The following is a 19,656-nucleotide window of genomic DNA, read 5'->3' as shown; positions in this document are numbered from 1 at the left end:
GTGATGCAGAGGTGAAAGTAAACAGCATGCGCACATGCACACACGCACACACACCACAAAGCTTGTTGGTTCCTCTTACCACCCTCCCATCAACAGCAACTCTGCTATTCCTCTCTTGCCCCTTGAACTGGCCAGTGGATCAATCAAAGCTAACTACTTTCATCTTATGTTCATTGAGTTGCCCCTCCCACTAACTTCCAGCACAAGACCCCAGGAGGTGAAGAAATGTTCCACTCCCTCCCACTCATCATTCAAACATCTTCCACCCAGTTACCCTCCTGCTCTTCCCTCTCTGTCCCCAGACTGTTCTCTCTTAAAATAGAAGATGTTTGAGTTTTGGTTTATTTTCTAATGGTTTCAGTCATAATTCATATTCAATTACTATTGAAGGGCATAGCAATCAAAAGGAAGTGAAGCAAGCAACAGATCAAGTTTAAGGCATTTACAATTATGAAAATTGCATGTTAAAAATTGCCAGAGAACAATAATTTTTATACAAATAGAAAGCTTAAACAAATGAGTCACGAATGACAGCAAGCTCAAGGTAATCAAATAGCAAGTAAACATATTTAAAACTATTAAGAAGAAATTGAAGAATCAGGTCAACACAAAATCAGGAAGATTCAACACAGACAAAAACAATAAGCAAGTGGGCTGAGAGTAGTGAAAGGGGTTAATCGAGCATATCCCAAACAGAAGCTTTTTCAGAAAGAACACTTATGATTCTTCTAAATTCAGTGATCGCAATTCTCAGTAAGAATCTGCACCTAACTAGCACAGCAACTCAACTGCATATTACTTTAATTTACACTTAGAAAGCTTACATACCAAAATATTTCTCGTGAGCCCAGGTGGAGCTTGCTCTGCGACAGAAAAGCATCTGCCCCACAAACGAAGGAAGCCTCTTCCAGTTTGTAAACTCAAGTGTAAAGTTAAGTACGTTATCACTAGCAGTATTCAACCTGCAGTACAAAAAGCAAATGGTAAATAAATGGAAGGAAATATCTGAAAATCTAAATATAAAACAGAAAGCGGTAGATCTGGCAGCAATTGTAAAGGAATTCTGCTGGTATTAACGAACAATGCAGCACCAAACTACAACTTCTCAGTAAAGAATATGGACTGGGCCAGTGTATTTTAGTAAGTTGTTCTGTTCAACAATCAAATCATGCCTAAATGAACTCTTTTGGTTCAAGGAATCCAAATGTAATGTTGAAGTCTGAGAATCGCATGATAACTGTGTCAATATACAATCAGTCTTGCACCTCAAGCAAAAAATTAAATGAGACCAAATTATTGGTGCCCCTCAAGTTAAAACAAAGATAACTACATTTTTCAAAATTTGAATCAGTTGCTATGTCAAATGTGGAGATGCCAGCGTTGGATTGGGGTAAACACAGTAAGAAGTCTCACAACACCAGGTTAAAGTCCAACCAGTTTATTTGATAGTAAACCCACAACCTGAACTTTCCACACACCTGACAAAGGAACAGCATTTCTGAAAGCTTGTGGGTTTACTATCAAATAAACTGGTTGGACTTTAACCTGGTGTTGTGAGACTTCTTGCGATGTCAAATGGACAGGATTCTGCTGCATCAAACATCTGGAAATCTATACTGGTCGCACTGCCTCATTTGTCGAAAACAGTGCTTCGATTTTGAATTTCTCTTTCTGGAGACTTTTGTGAAAATGTCTTGAGCTTCATGGAAATCCAGACTCAGAACAAAACTATGCACTGTAGCACAATGAGCAAAGTTGCCATCTTCAGGAAGACAGATAGGATGGTGAATAGGTAGAAGTGTGAGAAGTGTGAAGCATACTATAAATGGCACAGTTTTGAAAAGTACAGATGAGGAGAGAGATTTTGGTGTCCATTGTCAAAATCTCTAAAACATCACAGGGCAATGTAAAAGGATGTTTTCAAAAGCAGATAGATTATTTGGGTTTATCAGTAGAGGAACAGAGCATAAAAGCAGAGATGTCATGCTAGAACTTTATAAATCACTGATCAGGCCTCATTTGGAGTCTTGTGGACAATTCTGGGAACCACACCAGGAAGGGTAATAACGAATGGTCAATAACTAAAGGTCACAGATTCAAAATCATTGGGAAAAAAGATATGGGGAGATAAAGGGAAATCTAATCACTCAGTTGTTGGGATCTAGAATGCTCTACCTGAATAGGTAATGAAAGCTGAATCCAGAAATAAATGTAAAAGGGAGCTGGAAAGGTATTTGATGATGAGGAACATTCAGGATTATGGACAAAGAGCAGCACAGACACAACAGACCAAATGGCCTACACCTGTGTTGTACGAAATAGAAGTCTGTTCAACTTGACTTTGATGTGGAGATGCCGGAGTTGGACTTTAACCTGGTGTTGTGAGACTTCTTACCATCTTGACCTTGAGCATAAACTTGCCCTATATAAAACTGCTGACTAGAAAGTGGAACTGAATTAATTGGCAGGATTGACTCCAATACTAGGATATCATTCCTGATGATGACATTGCTTAATCAACCATCTGAAGTGATCTTTTGCTATTTTGTTCCAAAAATGGCAAAGTAAGGAAGAAAATCACTGTTGGTTTTGTTTGCTTGGATCAACACCAAAAGTGTTCGTTCCAATGTATAACAGCGCTGGTACACAACAAAGTGCCTTCCTCAGGTCATTTCTCGAGTTGTAGTCATTGAAACTACCTGGTGCTGAACAGAGGTTTTGGAGCATTATACTGTCAGGGAGGGTGAAACCATTTACAGTAAAAACAATTCTGTAGAATGGTCTCGGATACCAAAAATTGGTCTCATTGGGTGTCGAGCGAGAACCATGGCAGATTTTTCACATCACATCATTTTCTGACAAGAGGCATCAGTGACAATGTTCGCTGGTATAAAATACAGTAAGCATTGGGCTACACTTTGTACAGAATTGAAACCTGATAATCAACCAAAGATGTCTTTCAAAAAGCAGTAGACAACCAAAATTAGGGATGACAGCAGAAGTCGCATTCACTGCACATACAATGTGAACAGTTAATTTTTGTAACTCAAAGAGAGATCAAAAGGGACTTTGGTTACAAAATTTTCATCCGTAGCAAAGAGGAACGGAAAAGATTAAAGTGACACAACAATAAATGTCACTTCAGCCATGGAGGCCATCCTCTTTCCAGAGAAACGCTGCATCAAGGTTTGAATTATGTAGAAATTAATAAATTTGATAATATTTTAGCAACAAGTTAAAATTACAGCTATTTTTATAATTTTTAAAATGTCTATAAATTTTGTAGTAGCTAAATTTAATTTCTGTGCATGAAGAGCTCATTTTAAAAATGCTCAAACAGACAGCCATAAAATACACGTTCCAGTTTTATCAGCAATATGCTTCTGGCCTTTTGGGTTAAGCAAAATAATCAGTCATACTAATGCCTGAAAAAACAAGGAAATGAGTTCCCTAGTGATAGATTATATTGCATTGCACTAATTCACACAACAGCGAACTTGCCTCACAATTGTAGACAGGAAGATTTACCACTGGACAACACATCAGCAACAAACAAACTCGATGATTACCTTTTATGATAATAACTTGAAAAAAATCATGAAGCAGTGACAAATAATCAACCAAATACATGGTTGGCATTTACTTTCTATTAACGTGCTACTTTATTTCATCATGAACAAAATTACCTCCAAATTACCTGAAAGCTCTAACAGTCAGATCTGTAATGTACAATCTACCTAATGAAACTGTATCACTGGAAGAAAGTAAAACTGAAGGGATTTGCATTTTAATTAGATGTAATATTTATATAATAGTCATTATCTATTGGGCTAAATATGTACTGTTTTTGAGATTAAGCAGGATTAGTATGCATTGCATGCAAAAAAGCAGATTTCACAATTGATACAGGGCAGGAGCAGGTACTTGTTTTTAATGAATAATGTCAGTGGAGAATAGATCAGTGTATGTTATCTGCTGCTGTCACAAAACAGGCAAAAACATTTGCTATTTTTGAAATAATTTATTCAAAGAGGTATAATCAAAGAACTATTGCGTGCATACTGGATTGTGAGCTATAGTTAGCAAGTTACAAAGCAGAACATAGGCTTAATTTTGAACCCTGGCCTTTGTAGCATTCACTTCACCATTCATAAAACCTGTATCACAATAGCTTAATCATTATTTCAATTTCTGTAAATATTTGTATTATTCAAAGCCGGTCTGCATAAAATAACTCCAATCCAAGATTAGTCTATATTTACATCATCCTCTGTCTCAATTGCTAAAATCTGTAAAGCCCCAGAAGTGCAAGTACATAGAAATAGCTGTAATTTAACTAACAAACCAAACTGACCTGAGCATTTTCCTCCAAATTGTTATAATGCACCTACTTTGTAAATAAAAATAACTTCCCCCCCTTGTTTATACGCCTTACCTAAATTTATCCTCCCTGACCTCCCATTTCAAGCTGTTTGTTTTTCGACCAAATAGGTGCTTAATGGAACCATCAAGGTAGAAATTGAAGCAGAAATGATGTTAAAATTCTCCTTATACAAGTCCCAAAATAACAAGTTAACCTTCCAAGGTTGTTCAGCAAAATTTGGAATTCCTCCATGCATGGGGCAGGGAAGAAAGATAGTGAATTTGGAATTCTGGATTATAGCTTTCCTGGGATTTATATCTTCACCACATTTCTTTACCCCTGGAATATCTTTTAAAATTCACATTACTTTTCCCTTCTTAATAAAAGACTAAATAAACAGCTTAGTGGATTTATTTTCTTCAACATGCCATTTTTACTTTACAATAAACTTCTAATTTTGCCATTTAAATATAGTCATTCCCAATTTCCACTGACGAGTTAATAATTGCATTAAGATAACAAATAAAAATTTACCAGATTAGTGTGTTTCAAAAGTACACAAAATAAATCAAGTCCCTGGGTCTTGAATAAATTTGAGCTCGATTTGCCTTCACTACAAGATTCTTAAAATGAATGATATATTAGATTGTTTTACAATTAACCAGATTCTTTAAACGTCAGAGACTTGAAAAGAGAGCCCTGCTACCTATCCTCTATGATGCTCCTAGTTAGAGTTTCTCTGTGCAAGAAAACGATGAGATTTCCTTTAAGACTTACACAGATCTCTCTGATAGTGATTTTCTCTGTCGTGCTTTAATGTTAGAGTGACAAAGGCTACTTAATGCTCATGAAAAATATAACCACAACTGTTATTTTTAAACATGGAAATGTCTGGAATAAAAGCAGCAGGTGAGAAAAGGCAAGAGAGTGAGATATGGTTAGAATCCAAAATACCAAATCTCTGTCCCAAAAATCCAAGGCTGGCCAATCCAACTGAAATCAAATTGGGTTGAACATTCTGTCCTCCATTTCAGCCGTGACATCAGTTACCAAAATCCATAATGATCCAAAGAATCTAAAAATCAGCAAAATACCAGCACCAAAGTCAACTGAGGAACATACATCAATCCCTGGGAACCTTCCACACGCCTGACAAAGGAAAAGCGTTTCTGAAATCTTGTAGGATTACTATCAAATAAACCTGTTGGACTTTAACCTGGTGTTGTGAGACTTCTTGTTACACCTTAGTAGATAACAGACTAGCACAATAATATCATCCCTCTTAAAGACAGCTAGCTTCCAGTGTTGTTGGCAGCTTCATCAGCTTCTCCGAGTGTTATCCTGGTACCACAGCTTACACCCTACCTGCCAGTAGGCATTCAGGGTGTACCCATACTGGTATGGCCGTTTGCCTACTTTATTAAAATAGTCTAAAATTGGATACTCCAATCAAATCAGGGTTAAGTCCAAGACGAGGACAAAAATCTTGTTCTGACTTTTATCCTGTAAAGAAAGACCGAAGAATTTTATTTGCAAGATTTTCTTTTTGCAGTCGTTGCAGTGGCATACTATTTCTTTGTTTATCATTAGCAGCTAATGAGTTTTGCTTCTTCATTAAAATTGCTAATTACTGCCTTTTATAGCTTTCCCTATGCAATTTTACTTATCCCAAAGAAACACTTCAAAAAGCGTAGTAGGTGAACCATTAAATAACAGGCAGATCTTTCGGAGGTTTGTATCTGGAGTTCTTCAAGTGAAGCTACCTATCCCAATAGAGCAAATGCAAAGGTGAGATATTAGATTGTGAATGCTACTTTCATTAGAAAAAAATTACACATAAAAATAAATTGCAACAGTGAAAAATGTGTTAGTGTGTTATTGATCTACAACATCTTGTTTTGTACCTTTTGGTGCTTTATTCCCAATCAAAATGCAATTCAAAACAGATCCAAGCTGACAAGGCAGGTCACTCCTATTTTGGGCTCACTCAAACAAGATCCAAGCTGACAGGATGAGGCATTACACCCTCTCCTGGGCTTCATCTGAGATTCGTCTTAGCCAAAAGGCCGAGACAGCTTTAAAAGATTGCTTCAGGTGACCTCATTGGCTTAGACCTGCTGTAGGATCAAAAACTGTACTTGATTTTAGCCAAAAAACCCAAAAACAACACCAAACTTATGCTTGGTACAATATTAATACATTAGATGGTTTACTCCACACTTAAGATGGCATTTATTAATCAACCCTACACTTCAGCATTCGTAATATTTTAATCACTCCTTGTGAAATACTAGCCAGTTCTCGACAATCAGTCTTGGATGTGATATCCATTATTAAATGAAACTTGCAAAATGATGAAACAACACTGCATGCTCAAGCTCATTATTTAAATGTAAATGAAGTGGGTGGAGCGATAATATTTCAACCAATGCGTCTATTTTCTGACTTACTGTTTCAACTATAAAGAAGTCATTTGCAGTTATTTTGTTATTTTAAAATAACAAGTGGGTGCATCTCTGAACTTGTTACTTACCATGTTTCACTAAGCAGATCAACAGGATTCAGTCCAGCCAGTAATAGATGAGGTAACCACTGCTTATACTGATGTTCTGCTAACAATCCATACTTTGCAATGCCAGCCAAATGACAGCCTGATGGTAATGTGTAACCCTGTGCCAGAAGAAACTGTAGCAAATGGAAGCACTGATATTGCAGGCAATAACAATAATGAAGACCTGTTACAACAGCTCCAGCTTTGAGGAGGATATAAACAATTTCAAAAAATCTAGAAATGAAATAAATGAAAAGAATTAGTCTGCCTTCCTGAATCAAATAAACAGCAGATTTTTTTTCAGGACATACAACAATCTTCATAATTTATCAATTAAGCCAGTTCCCAAGTTAGATTAATAATGAATAAATGCAAGTGCATCCAATTGTTTTATATATGCATATACAATTGGTCTGTTTGCAAACCTGCTATGATATAGTATAAGACATCTATCTGGAACACAAGTATAAAATAGCAAATTTTCTTTTAAATTTTGGTTCTGTAACAATGAAAAGAAATCACTCTGGCATTAACTGCTCAATGCCTTAATCAATACATCAAAAAGTATATAATCCTTTAGAATATAATACAAAAGATCACTAACCAATTCAATTCTAAAAGGAAAAATAAGTTAATTGAAAGATAAATTTCCCAGATAACAAATATTAAATGCTGCTATTACAAAACTTGGAAATTCCATTTACTGATCCTGGAGTAAGATACCATAAAGTAAAGAGTTACACTGATAAAGGAGATAACAGATTTCATCCATTTTGACTTGAGCATGGCTTACTTCCAAAATATAAGAAATAGGAGCACAAGAAGATCATACAGCCCATCAAATCTGCGCAGCCATTCAATGTGATAATGGCTGATCTTAGGCTTAAATCCCATATCCCTGGGTTCCCTGAGACCCCAAAAAATCTGTCTATCTCAATCTGAAATACATTAAATGATGGTACATCCATAATTTTAAGTAGAGAATTCCAAGGTTCACAAACCTCAGAGAAGATATTTCTGCGCATTGTCAGGAACAATTAGTCCTTTATCCAGAAACTATGTCCATGTTCCAGAAATCCCAGCCAGGTGAAACAACATCTCAATATCGACCAAGTAAAATCCCTTCAGAATCTTAAGTGTTTCAATAAGAGCACCTCTCATTCTCTAAAGTCCAGAGAATATAGGTCAAACTTACTCAGTCTCATCATTGAACAACCGTCACATCCCAGGGACCAATCAAATTAACCTTTGCTATATTGCCTCCAATGCAACTATATACTTCCTCAACTACGGAGATCAAAATTGCACACAGTATTCCAGTATGATCTCATAAATGCCCCATACAACTGTTAGCGAGACTTCTTTATTCCTATACTTCAATGCTCTTGCAATAAAAGCCAACATACAATTTGTTTTCCTAACTGTACCTTTAAGTTTCCTGTGCAAGTATACCCAAGACTCTCTGAGCATCAACGTTTACAAGTTTCACACCATATTAAAAAAAATTGCCTTTTCCTTCTTCTAACCTCACAACTTCCCCCACATTATACTCCATCTGCATCTTGTTGCCCATGCACTTAACTTGCCTATCTTTCTTTGGAATCTCCGCATCTTCCTCAAAGCTTACAGTCCCATGTGACTTTGCATCATTCACAAACTTAGACATATTATTCTGTCGCTTCGTCTAAGACATTAACATACTTTGCAAGTCGTTGAGTCCACAGCACTGCCCCTTGTCGCACTACAGTAATCATAGCCTGTTAGCTTGAAAATCTCATTTATCCCTAACTTTCACTTCCTGTCCATTAAACAATGTTCTAACCATGCTATAAAGTGTCCTAACTCCATGGCCCTTACCTTGTGTAAACTTTTGCGAGGCACCTTAACAAATATCTTTTGGCTATCCAATTATACGACATTTTCTAGTTCACCTACCCTACTAGTTACATGCTCAAAAAACTCAAATTTTGAACAGAATTTCCCTTTTAGAACATCAGAACATAAGAAATAGGAGCAGGAGTAGGCCATCTAGCTCTTTGAGCCTGCCCCGCCATTCAATAAGATCATGGCTGATCTGTCGTGGCTCAGTTCCACATTCCTGCCCTCTCCCCATAACCCTTAATCCCCTCGCTTATCAAAAACCCATCAACCCACGTCTTAAAAATATTTGGCAAGGCAGCCTCCACCACTTCAACGGGCAGAGAATTCCAGAGTATCACCACCCTTTGAGTGAAGAAGTTCTTCCTCAACTCCGTTCTAAACCACCCCCCCTTTATCTTGAGGCTGTGCCCCCTAGTCCTACTGTCCTTTCTGAGCGGGAAGAGTCTCTCCACCTCTATCCTATCCATCCCATTTGTCATCTTATATGTCTCAATGAGACCTCCCCTCATTCTTCTAAACTCTAACGAGTACGAGCCTAGTTTATTCAGCCTCTCCTCATAGCTCAACCCCCTCAACTCCGGTATCAGCCTAGTAAACCTCCTCTGCACTCCCTCCAAGGCCAAAATATCCTTGCGTAAGTGTGGCGACCAAAACTGCACACAGTACTCCAGCTGCAGCCTCACCAATGCCCTATACAACTGCAGCAAGACCTCCCTATTTTTATATTCAATCCCCCTCACTATGAAGGCCAGCATCCCATTCGCCTTCCTGACCACCTGCTGCAACTGCAGGCTGGGTTTTTGCGACTCATGCACAAGGACCCCGAGCTCCCTCTGCACCGTCGCCTGCTGCAGTTTTTCGCCACGTAAGTAATAGTCCTTCCTACCATTATTCCTACCAAAGTGGACCACCTCGCACTTGCCAACATTAAATTCCATTTGCCAGTTCCTGGCCCATTCGCCCAGCCTATCTAGATCCTTCTGCAGACTCTCCACACCCTCCGCGCAATTTGCCGTTCCACCAATCTTGGTGTCATCAGCAAATTTCGACACCATACACTCGGTTCCCTCCTCCAGATCATCTATATAAATGGTAAATAGCTGAGGCCCCAGCACCGACCCCTGGGGCAATCCACTAGTCACCTACTGCCAATCCGAATAGCACCCATTAACTCCCACTCTCTGCCTCCTATTTGACAACCAATCCTCTATCCACGCTAACACCCTACTCCAACTCCATGCCCCCTTACCTTCTGCAATAACCTCTTGTGAGGTACCTTGTCAAACGCCTTCTGAAAATCAAGAAAGACCACATCCACCTGCTCTCCTCTATCCACCGCCCTAGACACATCCTCATAGAACTCCAATAAATTTGTCAGACACAACTTCCCCTTAACGAAACCGTGCTGCGTCTGCTCTATCAAGCAATTCCCCTCAAGATGCCTCGCTATTTCCTCCTTGATGACGGATTCTAACATTTTACCTACAACAGACGTTAGACTAACCGGCCTATAATTCCCTGCCTTTTGCCTGCCACCCTTCTTAAACAACAGCGTAACATTAGCCATTTTCCAATCTTCCAGCACTTCCCCGGAATCCAGCAACGTTTGGAAAATAACCACCAAGGCATCCACTATCACCTCCGCCAAGAACAATGTCGACTTTGTCTCATTACACGGTTGCAAAGCTAGTTAGAGTAATTGTAGATTGATGTTGTAAAATGCTAGGGAGAAAGCATTGCATGGTCCCTTTAAAAGGTGGAGCTTTTTCTGTGCTTAGAGAGTTTAAAAAAATGCAAGTATATATAGAGCTCCATCTGAGACATTTGTATCAAAAGTTCAATACAAGCAGCAGTTTTTAAACAAGACAACAGGCTTTCAAGCTTTTGAAACTTTTTAATTCAGTCAATCAATTTGAATTAGGCACTTAGATACCAAGAACCTATTAAACTTAAATCTGGTGATTTTGACAACATGGGACCAATCCTGTTCTGGGAAATAGTGATATGTCATCACAGGTATAAAAAAAAGAGGTAGTGGGAAAAAAGGAGAGAGCAATGCCACAGCTCACAGCTCTTAGCTCAAAACCCTACCTAGATAGCAAAGGTATCAAAGAAGAAAAATCAACAGAGAAGGCCAGAATATTCGAGAAAATACAAAACCTGGTTGCAATTCAGAAAGTAACAAATTTTTTTTGTTAATGAGGGTTAATTATAATTATTGGAACAGTATATCATTAGAATCTTGTTTTATTCGGTTTGTTAATAATTTAGTGAAGTTGTTCAGATAGTTACATAAATAAACTGTTACATGTAGATTTTAGAGTATCAGGGATTTATTTTGTATTTAACCACTAGGAGTTGCTAAAGGGCAGGTCACATCCTTTCACACACAGGTTTTACAGCTTGAGGCGAGGTAGATCATAGATCATAGAACCCTACAGTGCAGAAAGAGGCCCTTTGGCCCATCCGGTCTGCACCGACCACAATCCCACCCAGGCCCCAGCCCATATCTCTACATATTTTACCCACTAATCCCTCTAACCTATGCATCCCAGGACACATTAAGGGGCAATTAAGAGGTACTCTTCTTAGGAGGTTTTGGTGTTAGTTCTCAGAGGGGGATCAAGCTCCACTATATAACAATAGAATGCTCTTTTAAGTACCTCATTACCTCTTCCTTAATAACAGATTCCAACACTTTCCCAATAGCCAATATCAGGCTAATTTTCCCACTGTTCCCAGTTTTCTCTCACCTTGCTTCCTTGAGTTACATTCCAATCTGCTGGATCATTCCAGGATTTAGGGAATTTTAGAAAACAAAAGCCAGTGCATTCACTATTTTTACAGCTATTTCTTTTAGAACACCAGAATGTAGGCATCACATCCTGGGGGTTTGACAGATTTTAATCCCCAACTTTCTCTAGTACTTTTTCTCTACTGATAATAATTACTTTAAGTTCCTCACTCTTATTACTCCCTAGATTACCATCTATTTCTGGTATGCAATTTGATCTTTTCCTGCAAAGACAGAAACAAAACATCGGCCAATATCGCCACCATTTCATCATTCTCCACGATAACATCTCCTGTTCAGCTTCAAAGGGACCAATGCTTATTTTAGTTACTCTCTTCCAGGTGTAAAGACTTTTACAATCTATTTTTATATGTCCTGGCTAGTTCACTCACATATCCTATTTTTGCCCTTACTATCAACATTTTTAGTGGCCCTTTGCTAGTTTATAAAACACTCCGACTCCTCAGAATTAATGCTATTCTTCATAACATTACAGCCTCTTCTTTTAATCTAGTACTGTCCTTAATGTCCTTACGAAGTCACTGATGCATCTACCTCACTGAGCTTTTGCTTTTAAATGAAATGTATATTGGTTGAACATTTTGTAATGTTTCCCAGTTTATCACAATATCTTTAAATCTATTTTCCCAATCAACCACAGCCAGCTCTTCCTTCATACCTACGTAATTGACTTTGTTAAAGTTTAAGATCCTCTATATAATAGATTAAATAAATGGAACAAGGGGAGCAAATTCAAAAGGATATTTTAAATTACAAACATACAAAATTGACGTCAGAACCAACTTGACTAAACAGTATCCATTCCACTGCCTGCAACATGAATCTCTTGAAGAATGCAAAAGCCCAGGGACAATATAGAGCAAAAATAAAATTAAGAATGGTCACAAAACGTTCTTCAAGCATTTAAGGGGACATTAGATAGATACATTGGGCCTGGGGTGGGGGGTGAGCAATAACAATTATGCTGATGGGATTTGACAAGTAGAGTGAGAGTAGGCTAATATGGAGCATAAAAACTGGCAGGGATCAGCTGGGCTGAATAGTCTGCTTCTATGCTGTAGATTGTGTAGAATCCTATATAATTATTTGGCTTCTTCATTCCATTAATTAGCATGCAGCTATTAAAGAATTTTTCTATCGTCACCTCCCCTTCGATGGTGGTTGAAGCAATTTCCAACTCTGATGTATAAGATTTCAATATCAAGAACAGGGTATTCAGCTCTCTAGATTTGAGTAGGCAGAGTTAAGACATGTACGGGTTTTTGATGGTCTAAACTTCAATAACAGAAAGTAGAACCAAATCAGGAAAATAGCAGACCATCGAAGATGCTAACACAAATGCTACTCTCCAGCACAGTTCATTTTCCCATCTCATTTCATTTTGCAAAAATGTCCTTTTTAATCTAAAGGTTTGACCTTTGATAACTCTTGCTTATTTTTCAATTTTATAAACTTAGTTTCAAACCTTACACTATTATTTTATGAGGCATTTTAGAACACAAACACACATTCTTTTCTCCTCCTATTCTTGGATAGCAAACCATAAAGTCAATTTGACATCAAAACAGAAAGATCGTTGTTTGCCTAGTTTGTTTTTAAAAAAATCACAGCTGCATATAATTAGAATGTAAAATGAAGCTACTTAAGAAAATGAGAATATACAAAATGGTTTAACAAATGTAATAAAAATGTATTGCGAAGTAATGAAATCAGCATTTTAATTAAGTTTCTCAAATCAGAATAACTATTCTCTGACAAATGAAACAATATAAATGGTACTGCACAATGCATTACTAAACTATTATAAACGCAGAAGACATACATTACTTTTTCAGTTGCACAAACACGATTTAATTTATACCCAAATACTAGTTCTCTCTTCTACTTGGTGCTGGTACGTCACAGATCACTCAAGGAGTGCAAGTTGCTGTGGCGTCATGCACTTTTCCGTGCATGTTTCCTCAATAAAGCTGAATTGCATTCAAAATAACAGCACACACAGGAAAATCATACCTTCTTTATCTTAAAGGGGAAACTGTTCACAATCGAGACAACAAAGGTACCATCTCAGTCACTGTAGGAGCAGGAGACAGAAAGATTGAAACAGCCTTCAAAATGAAGGACTCAGACAGCCATAGTGGCTTAAGAGGCTCGATATTCTTGACTAATCTATTTTTGGGTGAAATTTGCAGTTCAGTTTTAGGAAAGCTATTCAACATGGGGAATGCAGTGGAAATTGATAGTTTGAGCGGAGTACAGAATTCTGTTTGAAATAGGCAGGTAACATGCAGAAATTAACCAAATCTTAGCAGCATGCATTAGAAAGGCCATAAAACTTTGAGATAAATTAACATGTTAAAAGTTGCATGCTGTTTGTCATGGAAAGTGGACAGAATCACTGATCTGTGATAGAAAGTAATCTTTTGAGGCAATGGAACATCCAGCAAGACACCAGGGTAGTAAAATAAGGTTAGAACCAATAAACAGGTATGCCTACAAGCTGTTTTTTTTAATTCCAATTCAATGCAATCAAGTCCAATTCAGAGTCCCAACAAGTTGAGACATTCCCGATCCAAGCTGACAAGACAGGGCTCTCACCTCCTGTCTTGGGCTTGATTTACATGATCCAAGCTGATTGGAGTAGGCATTGCACCTCCTCCAAGGCTTGATCTCATTTGCATCTTAGCCAAAAGGTTGAGATGCCGCTTTAAAAAATTGCTTCAAATTAAGCTGGTGTAATCCAATGACTTCAACCAAGTACAGCATGTCGATACTACACTTGATCTTAGCCAAAAGGCCGACAAGCTGTTATTTTGCTGAAACTTCATGTTTCAATAAATAACACGGACACAAAATGTCTGTTTCACTAACTTAAACATTTTGAAAGCTGCAGAAACTGGCAGTGATTGATGACGACAGGGTATGTTTTCTTTTGAAATGCAAAGATACAAACTCCATTTTGTGTTTACTTAGACGATAAATGATCTTTCATTCACAAAGCAACAACTCAGAAGAAGTTAATAACTTGAGGGACCCTGCGGTGTGCTTCAAAACCTGTAATTTTTGAACTTATGGGGAAGGAGGGAGTTACAATGGGTGCGAGGCAAACGAAAGACAAATGAAAAGCTGAAAACTGCTTTTCAAACCAGGTTGGTGAAATAAAGTTATCCTCACTGTTTCAGTTTTTACCAGAGGTGCCCACACCTTGTAGCGGAGTTTTTTTTGAATGACTCTGGGGAATCAGGATTGCTCTGACTCAATTCAAGAAGGTTCTGCAAAATTGAGCCCTTTGGGTGATAACCATACCTATGGAACTGAGATGGAGTAAAACTGTTGGCAGAAGCAACTTACGATCAAATCCTGCATGGCAAAGAGGAGCTGAACCTTACTGGAGAGTGACAGAGTGTGAAGGGCTTTGGGGCTGGACACGGTGCCATATTTCCTAAAGGGACTGCCAGCAAATCTTTGTTGTATTAGCTATTTGAAACGTAATTCATGGTTTCTATTAAATACAATTTGTCTGTTAATTTGTGTTTAATTTATGTTGATTTTGGTTTGATTGTTAAGTAAATGAAATCTTGCCCATCCATTTTTTCCATTGGGGGAACATTTGGGAAGCTTGGTTCTTTTGGGTTATTTATCTTTACAAGAATCATAACTCTAATTGTTTAAATTATCTTGTGGTTCTGAAATCTGGGAGCTAAGAAGGAAATTGCTGTTGTGTGCTGTTAAGGATCTTAAGACATCTGCATGATCCAAAAAGAGATGGAAAAACATTATAGGAAGTTTAAAACAGAAGTAAAACATCAGGGCAGAGTCTAATATAGTTTGAATAAGGAATTAGATACCTCACTGGACAATTGCAGCTTAAGATGGAATTTGATAAGGCAGTACAATCTTGTCAATGAAACATGCAGCCCATCCTGTAAAGTATAAACATCATTAGAAATAGTGACTCTGCTTCTGCTAAGCAATTTGGTCAATTGATGAATATGATTGACAGGATCTGGGTGATTATATGTATGCCTTCTGGTAATGCAATTGTGATTAACAGGTGTACTGTTAATGGGTGTATTTTATTGTTATTGGTACTCCTATCAAATCTAGTAAAGACAATAGTGCTTAATTTTGGCTTTGCGCGTTCTCATTATTTCTCAGTTTTCATGTTGAAAGTCAAGTAACTTGTCAAGGGGTAGAACATTACAACTAACAACAAGAATAGGATACAAGTGAGAATAATACATATCAAAATCCAAAAGTGTAAACTATGGATGAGTTAGTTCTTAAATACACTGCCCCTCCCAAAAGGGAGGATACAGATCATAGTGCAGATGGTAATGATCTCTCATATAGGGCAAAACAATCGAGGAAGGGATCCAATTACAAAATAGTCACAAAAGACATGAAGCAAAGATGCCTCTCAAGGAGGAGTGGGTATGGTTTAATTCCAGTGGCTATACCCATTTCATCATCATGGCGGAATTTAATGCTGACGCTGGGGGCAGGGCTCACCATCCAGCTGGAGAGCCAGCACAAGCCTTGCATAGTCTACTTTTGGGAAGATCATCAAATAAAGTGTCAATTTGGCACTTCATACGGCAACAGCAGATCTTCCACTGGAAGCATGTTACCTTCAAGAGCTACCGGTCAGAGGTCAGCAGCTGTGCACCACTGAGCTGAACTACCGGAGATGTGATGGTTACCGCAAGTAATGGACCCACCAGAGCTCCAGGATTGCTGATGGTTCCAAGCCACAGAAGAATGATGGCAGGTAGCTCTCAGTGAACTGCCCATTCCAGGTCCCTGATCAGGCAATGTATACCTGACTAAGAGCAAAATCCCTGGAAGTCTACAAGTAAATTAACAGGCCTGCCGGTTAGTTAATTAATTGTCACCTTTTGCGTCTCAATTGTCAGTGGGATGGGAAGGCCATCCAAAAACCTTGTTAGCCCGGTCTTAGTCAGGGTGGAGTTGGGAAGGTGGTGGAGTCCCTACCCATGATTGATCCCACTCAATCAAATGCCCATCCCATCATCAAACTCACTGCAGGGCAATTTAAGTTCTGCCCATTATGCGAGAGACGAAGATACCACTAACAGACAGTTTGGTTAACAGAAGAAACATAAGACATTTAAGGCAAAGGCAGTGACCAACAAGTGACTGTTAAACAAAACAGAGGAACAAGAGAGTTCAAAAAGGGTAAAGAAACTTGGTGCATTAAAAATACATTATCGCAAGAGTCAGTGAGTCGATAAGAGTAGGGAAATTGAAGCTTAGAGAGAAGTAGACAATCAAAAGCAAAAGGTGGAAAAAGCTAAGATAATGAATATGCATCTTTTAGTTGAATGCATAGAACTGTGAGGTTTGCAAACACAGGAAAACCAGTCATCCAATCAAAAGAAGTGCAATTCCCGTGAATCTCTCACCCTCATACAAATTGTAAAAATTCTTTCACTTTCAAACCTGGAATCCATACTCTGATTGTTGCTCAGAATGGGTTATTTTTAAGAAAGAAAAATTATTTAAAATAAGGGACAGACAAGCACAACCTCCAGCTCGCCACAGAATCGGGGCAGGCAAGGGGTGGACAATAGAAATGTCCGGTGACTTCGGGGGTATTTTTCAGTCCTGCTTGAGCGAGGCTGTAAAATCCCACCCAATGTGTTCATACCTAGAGTCAAATGGAAACATTTGCCTTCTGCTTTAACGAGCTTATGAGAATGTTGTATTGGGCCATGTCGTTTCTCAAGAAGTCTTAAATAAGGCAGAAAGGTTATTAATGGGTTTGTGAGTTTGAATGAGAGGAGTTGACTGAGAATTAGTGATAGAAATGGGAAAATTACAGCACCAATTATGAATTTTAAAAATCACCCAGGTACAATCCAATGAAAGTTTAAGTCACTGGAATCAGGTGATAGTATGAAACATCAAGAGGGTAGAAGTGTTTGATCCTTTTACAAGGGACCATACATTTTAGTAGATTAAGGTCAGCCTATGGTTTGGGGATTCAGTCATTAATGAGTGTTAACTGAATTAAAATTGTTCCAACGTGAATGATATTGCACTATAAAGTGCATCATGCGGTGGTTCCTATAATAACAAATCGTGAATGAAGTGTATTTGCCAAACTGAATAAGCCGAGGACAGTGTAGTGCTCTGGGGAGATGATGCAAGTAGTAATGAAGGAATTTTGGGAAAGAGTACAATAAATTGTCAAGTTTCTCTTTGGGATGTTTGTATTTTGCCTATCAACATTCTAAGGAAGCTGTATTTGAGAGGCTGGCCACTATCAGGACCATGCAGGGTGAAATGAGCATAGATTTTAAGACAGAGATCCCTTTAATCTTTTGGCAAGATCACCTCAGAGTCAAAGCAGGGCTTGTGTCTCAATATTAATTGGCATGATATTGGGATATTGGTAAGAATAGCCAGCAATGGCCACGTGGAAATGCATGGCAAAATACACTAAAGAATGAGCCTCAGACATGTTCAGTTACTTGACCAAGGGCTTAACATGAAATGGTTAATGTGGTCAGTAAAGTGAGAGGATGTTTTAAACCAGCAACACATACTCCATAGAGAACCCAACTTTAAAATGATCAGTATGGAATTAAGCATAAATTATTGGTCATAGGGAATTAAATTGAGTTCATAGCAACATTGAGTCTGAATTAAAGAGCTTAATAAGTCAAGAATTCAATGGGAATTGTCCACAACATGGATGAAGAGACAGATGGAGAAGCCTTTAAATGCATGGTTGAACTGTTGTTTGAAGCAAGTGTACATCTTGGAATTAGAACTTCTTGTAGAAACATATGAATAGTTGGAATGTTTAAGGGAAGTTCTTGGGTATATTCACAAGTTGTTTATTAAAATAACAAATATATTAATCAGTCCCAACAACAAGTTAATCACACCACAAGTGTAGTTAGTGGTTGAGATTTGAAAAAGCTATTCAAACCAGGGAAGAGCATCAATTGTATGAAATACAAAAGGCCATATGCTGCATGAAGGGGACAGAAACTGACTGTAATTCATGCTGGTAAGATTCGAAGGCCAGAAAACCTTTCAAAGTAAAGTAACTTGTTAAAAAGCTGCAGCCTTTCTTTCACTGCAGATAAACAGAATCACCAGTCTGTGATAGAAAATAACACTTCTAAGACGATGGAATGTTCAGCAAGAGGCCAGAGCTAAAATGTCTGTTTCACTAACTTAATGGTTTTGAAAGCTAGAGAAACTGATACAAACTGACATTAATTGATGATGTCAAGAGTTTTTCTTCATTCGAAGTGCAAATAAGTCTCTTCTTTGGACACAGGTGAGGTCCCAGAAGACTGGAGGGTAGCAAATGTGGTACCGCTGTTCAAAAAAGGTAGTAGGGATAACCCTGGAAATTATAGGCCGGTGAGTTTGACATCGGTGGTAGGGAAATTAATGGAAAAAGTACTTAGGGGTAGGATGTATGAGCATTTGGAGCGTTGCGGTCTGATTGGGGATATGTAACATGGCTTTGTTAGAGGGATGTCTTGCCTTACAAATCTGGTGGAATTCTTTGAGGAGGTGACAAAAACGGTTGACGATGGGCAAGTCGTTGATGTCATCTATATGGATTTCAGTAAGGCGTTTGACAAAGTCCCTCATGGTAGGCTGGTAGAAAAGGTTAAGGCGCATGGGATACGAGGTCAGGTAGCTAGGTGGATTGAGAACTGGCTGGGTAATAGGAGACAAAGGGTAGTTGTGGAGGGGACTTTGTCCAGCTGGAGGCCAGTGACCAGTGGTGTGCCGCAGGGCTCAGTACTGGGACCTCTCCTCTTTGTAGTCTACATAAATGACTTGGAAGAGAGCGTAGGTGGTGTGATCAGCAAGTTTGCTGATGACACCAAGATGGCAGGGTTGGCGGGTACCGAAGTGGATTGTCAGGTGATACAACAGGATATAGATAGGTTGGTGCATTGGGCAGATAGGTGGCAGATGGAATTTAATCCTGACAAATGCGAGGTGATGCATTTTGGAAGGAATAATGTAGAGAGGAGCTATGTGATTAAA

At 38.4% G+C, this 19,656-nt stretch overlaps 1 protein-coding gene and 1 non-coding gene across 7 annotated transcripts in view; both read right to left on the bottom strand.

Moving 5' to 3' along the window:
- Positions 1-19,656, bottom strand: part of asb3 (ankyrin repeat and SOCS box containing 3) — an 84,711-nt gene that overhangs the window by 13,337 nt on the left and 51,718 nt on the right. For 5 of the 6 annotated variants that reach the window (XR_013888269.1, XM_080200466.1, XM_080200462.1 and 2 more), the window contains exons 8-9: positions 6,897-7,148; positions 829-962 (exon numbers count right to left, since the gene is read on the bottom strand). Coding sequence is in view for 5 of the 6 variants with exons in the window: in XM_080200466.1 (XP_080056592.1) it covers positions 829-962; positions 6,897-7,148 (386 nt within the window). In the remaining variant the exon portion in view is untranslated. The remainder of the gene's footprint in view (positions 1-828; positions 963-6,896; positions 7,149-19,656) is intronic. The other variant, XM_080200467.1, reaches the window with a different exon arrangement.
- Positions 14,232-14,419, bottom strand: LOC145351286 (U2 spliceosomal RNA). The gene has a single exon (XR_013888386.1). It is a non-coding gene; the product is annotated as a U2 spliceosomal RNA (small nuclear RNA).

Source organism: Carcharhinus amblyrhynchos, chromosome 12, assembly GCF_965287045.1.
Source record: "Carcharhinus amblyrhynchos chromosome 12, sCarAmb.v2.hapA, whole genome shotgun sequence".
Lineage (NCBI taxonomy): Eukaryota > Metazoa > Chordata > Chondrichthyes > Carcharhiniformes > Carcharhinidae > Carcharhinus > Carcharhinus amblyrhynchos.
Note: the sequence above shows the minus strand (reverse complement) of the source record. Positions and strands in the feature narration are given on the sequence as shown.